The sequence below is a fragment of the Cynocephalus volans genome, chromosome 1 (assembly GCF_027409185.1).
Source record: "Cynocephalus volans isolate mCynVol1 chromosome 1, mCynVol1.pri, whole genome shotgun sequence".
In the NCBI taxonomy this organism is placed as follows: Eukaryota; Metazoa; Chordata; class Mammalia; order Dermoptera; family Cynocephalidae; genus Cynocephalus; species Cynocephalus volans.
The window spans coordinates 227284618-227290617 of NC_084460.1; the positions used below are offsets into that span (position 1 = coordinate 227284618).

Here is a 6000-nt window from a genome sequence, read left to right on the forward strand (position 1 = left end):
TTCATTATAACATTCAGTCTAATTTTATACATGTTTACAATTTTCTGTAATATAAAGTTTTTAAGATTAGCAGATGGATCCTTGAGTTGAACAAGAAGTATATAAGTAAAGAATTTCAAATAAAAATAACTGTAAAAATTTCTTTTATCTTTTATACTTAATAAATTGATAACGAACAGTTACATATAATATACCAAAAAATTTGTCTCCGTTTTCAGCCCAAATCTACAATTTGGCTTCAACCTGAGCCTTTGAAAGATTAGATCACTTATTGTTCACTTCAGTGTTTTATCTGGCATTCCAGAAATTGTGCATGATCGATGACACAGTGATTATAGAGATGACCATCACACCTAAATCGTATACCAGTATTAGTAATTCAAATCAGGCAAATAGCAAGTATTCCAGGTGTAACTTAAAGCAATAATCTCCTTATGTGTTTTAAATGTTGACATTCGAAGGTGGCAGAACAGATGGTCCCTAAAGTGACTCTCTCCCACAAATCAACCAATTTACAATTATTAAAAAGCAACAACAGCTAAGCTGGGACCACTAGAGCTCAGGAGAAGAGGAGGAGAGACCTATGGAGTTCATGGAGGTGGGAGAAGCCACGACGAGAGAAAGAAAAACCCGCTCCGACCTTTACGATTCCTGGCCATTTCCAGGCTGGACCTGCTGAGTACACAGAGCAGGAGCTGGCAAAAGCCACAGCTGTGCCCTTCATATGAAGTTGCTTGGAGGCTGCAGAGGAGAAGAGGGACTTGGTGGCCCCCAGTCCAGCAAGACCACTACTAGGGTGCCTGTGGGCCCACACAGGAGCGAGGAACCACAACAACTGAAAAAAAGGAGCCACTCAGAGGCCGGTGAGTCACTGCAAGGGACCTGCACAGCCCATCCCATGGGAAGTGTTTGGAACATGGGCAGTGGAGGAGATGGGCCCACCAGGGAAACACTGGGGCACAGCAAGGACAGTTGATCTGCACCCCAACCATTTCAGGATCACTCAGAGGAGACTGGTCAGGAACAAAGAATTGCATAGTGTGCAGTTTGAGGAAAAGACTTAGGCCCAGACCAGAGTTTCCACACAACCCAGGTGAACTGGATCTCACAAGACCTGGAAGTACCTATAAAGTCAACTGTGAAAACTTGAGTTGCACAAAAAGCCTTCCCCAGGGAATCAGCAGCAAAGCAACAATTTAGCTCATCTACAGGGCTCAAGTACTGGTCCCCACAGGTTCCCCCATTTTAGAAGTAAGCAAAGGACAACAAACTAGTTCCAGTGCAGAGTTTAAGTGGTGGGAACAGCAAATAACCCAACGCGGGACTGAAAGAAAAAACAAAATACCCACAACCAGAGACAAAGTTTGATATTAACTAGTAAAGGTCTCACATCACCAAAGAACACCTATAACACCTAGAAGGACTACAAATCCCCTGGGCTACCAAGCCAGAGAGGGGGGAGGGCTGGGGGCCTCATCCATTGCCCCTGACACCCACAACCAGTCCCAAGGGTGGGGGCTTCAGGCCTCTGCCATGCCCCCCAACACGTGCAACCAGCCCAGTGACAACCACCAAGCAGCTGCAGGAAGCGCCCCAGGCTCTCCAGAGCCAGGGCAGTGGGGGGCCAAGGGCCTAGGCCACACCCTGCCAACACACACAACCAGCCCAGCAAAGACTACCAAACTGCCACAAGTAGTGCCCTGGGCTCCTGACCTGGGGTGGTGGGGGCGAGGGCTTTAGCCACATCCCCCTGACATCTGCACCCAGCCCAGCAATGACCGAGCCACCACTGGAAGCCCCCTAGTCTCCCCTGTGGGAATGAGGGGGTGCCACAGGCCTCAACCTGCCCCTCCTCCACCTTCCTTCTGTCCTATTTCCTTCCTCTTTCCCCTCTACCCCTCCCTCCCAACTGCTTCACAACAGCCCCATAGATTGTAAAAAAAAAAAAAAAAAATTTACACAAATAAACAAATAAATAAATAAATGTTAACATTCTATCATTTAGTTTAAATATATTTATACTCATATTTAATCTTGCCAGAGCAAAGTGCTGTAATAATTAACAATGATTATCAAAATTGTTAATTTCATGTGTAAAAAATGAGCACATTTAAATAGTAAAATAAACAGGGAAACAGACTGATAATTAATACAAATATTAAGATAATGTATTAGCTATGTAACCTTAGGAAGAATAATATATTCTTTTTGAGCCAATACGTATTTTATAAACATTTAAATAATAACATAAGAAAGAATTATGAGGTGATATAATCATAATTCTAGTTAGTGTAGAGGTGATACTATAATCATAATTCTAGTTAGTATAGACTGTTTGGTATACTAGCATTTATAACATTAAAAAAATACTTTAAAAGTTGCATTTAATCACCAGTTATTTAATTCCATTTAAGCTATGAGTCTTTCAAGAAAAAGTCCTATTTGGCAATTGTTCACATCTTACAAGAATAAATTAAAACCAAGATATCAACTTGCCACCTCTATATTAAATGAGAAGGGAAGACTCCAAAAATCATACGCAACAACATTCTCAACACATCTTCCCTTAGTCCAGATATAATAAAAAATGAAAACTATATGGAGAAAAAAAGAAAGTGTTAGAAAATGATAAGGCACCTAGGACACATTTTGCTCTCACTAACCAAAATTCAAAACAACAGACATAACAAAAATGCTTTAAAAGGACAATTCCTTGTCATTATGAATCTGTGGAGATTAAAAATGGAAATAAAAGCTTGTCAAAATGATTGCTACATACTGTAACCCATTTTCAGTAGTTGAAGACAAGGGATTTTTTAAGATTTGCCAAGCTATGAATCCCAGGTACAGAGGTAAAATCGGTAACCAAACAGCTTATTCCTGAATTATATTCCACTATGAACAAAAAGGTTAGTGATATTATTTAAAATGCCAGTTGAAAGTGAGCATCTGTTTAACCTCACAAATGTGCAGTACAGTGGCCGGAGAGACAATCCAGCACCTGTCAGTGCTGAGAAACGATTGTTCCTGCACTTAATGTCAAACTTTAAAAACCACAAAAATAATTTAAAATCTTAAATATGTTTATTCTTTGATAGTGAATCTATCGTCAAAGAGAAATTCCCTTTGATCTATACTGATTTTAACACTCAACCATTCTACATTCAGCCAAAATGTCCTTTTTGGTGTATCTCAGATGGATGGATGGATGGATGGGTGGGTGCGTGGACAGATGGACGGATGGGCGGATGGGTGTGAATGGGTGGATGAATAATATTAGGAATATAAATGTATATATCTGAATATACATGTACATATTCCAATACTGACAAAAGTGTAGAGAGTATGTTTGTGGTGGTATCTTTATCAAAACAATATATTGGGAAAGAAATTTGGCAATAGGTCTCAAAACAGCAAAAAACGTTCATACATTTTGGCTCAGAATTTCCAGTTGCGGTAATTAATCCTATGGGGGTAGAGGATTCTAAAATGTGAAAAGTCTCTATGCATGAAGATGTTTATTTCCAATATCACAAAATTGGATACAACCCAAATGTCCAAAAATTGGGGCATGATAATGCATGTTTTTTCTATTTGGAGTACTTGTCACTCCTGGTTTTGTTTAGTTACTTATTTTAGGCCATCAGATCCCAATTCCAATGTCCCTTCCTCAGAAAAGCCTGCCCTAACCACTCAATCAAGATCAAGGCCTGTTATTCTACACCAGATGGCATGTTTTTATTGCAGTCTATACTTACTATAATTTTATTTCCAGGCTTATTTGATAAACACTGACTTCCCTCTCTCCCCCAGCAAACAGTACACTCCATGAGGGTAGGGATTATATTTTGCTCACCACTGTATCTTCAATGTAAATGGTAGGCACATAATAAATATTTATTGATTGGAGTAATTAAATATTATAAAGATTATGTGGCAAAATATTAAGGGAAAAATTATACAGGATTTTATATCTGTGTTATCATGAAAGAAAATAATCTATGTATTATATGTTTATGTTTACATATGTATGTGTACCTGTGGTATGTGTACAATAGGTCAGAATAGAATTCAGAGATATGAAAACAGTTTTGTTAGGATGATAAACAGTTTAATCGGGATGATATAAACTTGAGCACAAAAGGGAATTCTAGAAAAGAGGGCACCTGAGGGCATATTTGTATGGTGTTGAAGAAGGAGCCTTAAATCAGACAATACTCCATGATTGGTACTTACAAGCAATTTTTATTTTTCAGATTAAGTTGGAAATTGTTGAAAGCTAATGAAATAACTATCTTTTCAAAAATAAAGTTAAATTCAGCCCCCATAGACTTGTTATGAACATTGAATGAGTAATGCATGTAACTATAAACAGTGTCTGAGAACATTCAATAAATGTTAGCTGCTGTTTACTTTTATTGATAATTGGGAGATTCTAAAAACTATTTAGAATATCAATTATTTTCACATTTGCAGTATAAATATTTCCCAGCAATTCAATTTTCCAGAATTAGAAAAACACACAGTTTCTAACCTTTAGCTCTATAGAGGCAGAAGCTAATTTTTTTGCTTCAGTTAATGCACGCAGTTGTTGATAGTCTACTGGTTTATACTTGGTGCTTCTCATCCCATTCTTCGTATAGAATATCAGGTTATCTACTTTTCACAAAAACAGAAAAATGACAAAGAAATAGCACCATGTTATTGGAAGTCAAAATATGATTAGAGTAACATGTTGGCTTCAGGTCTTATTTTTAAATATTTTTAAGCAAATACAAGAAATAGTATATTACAACATATATAATAAGTTTGAATCTCTATTTCTAGAAACTCTTAGAAGATGACCACTATATTCTTTGCATAACATTACTTCTAAAAGGGCACAGAGGAAATACTTCCATGTAAGTTAATACAGTGAGAGTTTTAGAAAATTATAATGCCAATATACAAAGTATGACCACTATTAAGCCATTCTTTTTATTTAAAGTGTTAGGTATCAATTGTGAATATTTAAGTATCATATCAATCACATCATTATTAATCAAATTACATGAACAAATTTTTAAGTCACAGATGCATTTCTAACTTAGAAAAATTGAAAGAATTTCAATTAAATTTGAAAAAAGTTGAAACTGAAGGCTAAAAATTTGATAAGTCAAATAAGATTAAAATGATATAGAATGTTTGGGTATTCTCCATACAAATATGTACAATGTCCTAGTTTAGTATAATGTTAACCATTTTGATAAAGGAAAACATAGGTGGAGGGTGAACTAAAGCCAAGTAGCATAAAGTATAACAACTTGAGTAATTAAAATAAAAAATGTACTTTTACCTCAATTATAGGAATAATTAATCTGTACCACATAAAGTAATTAGGGTTTATTAAGTAAATCATGGATCACATGACTTACAGGGGGCTCTCAAATGATTTCAGAAAAAAACAAGGTCGTCCTGACCACTTGAAGATTAAAACAGACCCATTGTAGGGAACTGGCCAATCATTCAATGTAACCAGAAAATGAGCTTTCCATTATTAAAAAATTTCTATTATTATTAAAATTTTGAAAATCAACATTCCTATTTTTTATCATTTTAAAAGTGCCTAATCCACTATAAATCATAAAACAGATTTGGAAGAAGAAAAAAATACCTGAGCTATCATTTCTCTGAACTGCCATGAATGGTCGGTCTCTTTTATTCATGGTTTCTAAATCTGTCGAGGAAACAAGAGACAGCTAAAATTTCACAATGTTATTTTAAAAACATTTTAAAAGATATGTTAATTGAAGTACTTTTGAAAGTGAGACCCAGGACTGGGTGCCACAGCTCTGTATTTTATTAAAATTTGCTTTTCCTTGCTCCTAGAAACCTCCCTCCATTAGTGATTTTCTTCTGTGCCTTTCTTGTTCTTGGTCACTCCTTCCAATCTTTTCCCTCTTAATCTTTCTCTATTGGATTGTCCCAGCAGATAAATACAAGGGCACTTCAAAAAGTCAG

The 6000-nt window shown here is 36.3% G+C and overlaps 1 protein-coding gene across 1 annotated transcript in view; it reads right to left on the bottom strand.

The window, feature by feature from the left end:
- Positions 1-5705, bottom strand: part of CCDC148 (coiled-coil domain containing 148) — a 189756-nt gene extending 184051 nt beyond the window's left edge. Inside the window, exons 1-2 of the mRNA XM_063077403.1 lie at positions 5654-5705; positions 4535-4656 (exon numbers count right to left, since the gene is read on the bottom strand). Coding sequence (XP_062933473.1) covers positions 4535-4656; positions 5654-5705 — 174 coding nt within the window. The remainder of the gene's footprint in view (positions 1-4534; positions 4657-5653) is intronic.
- Between the last annotated feature and the right edge of the window lie 295 nt (positions 5706-6000).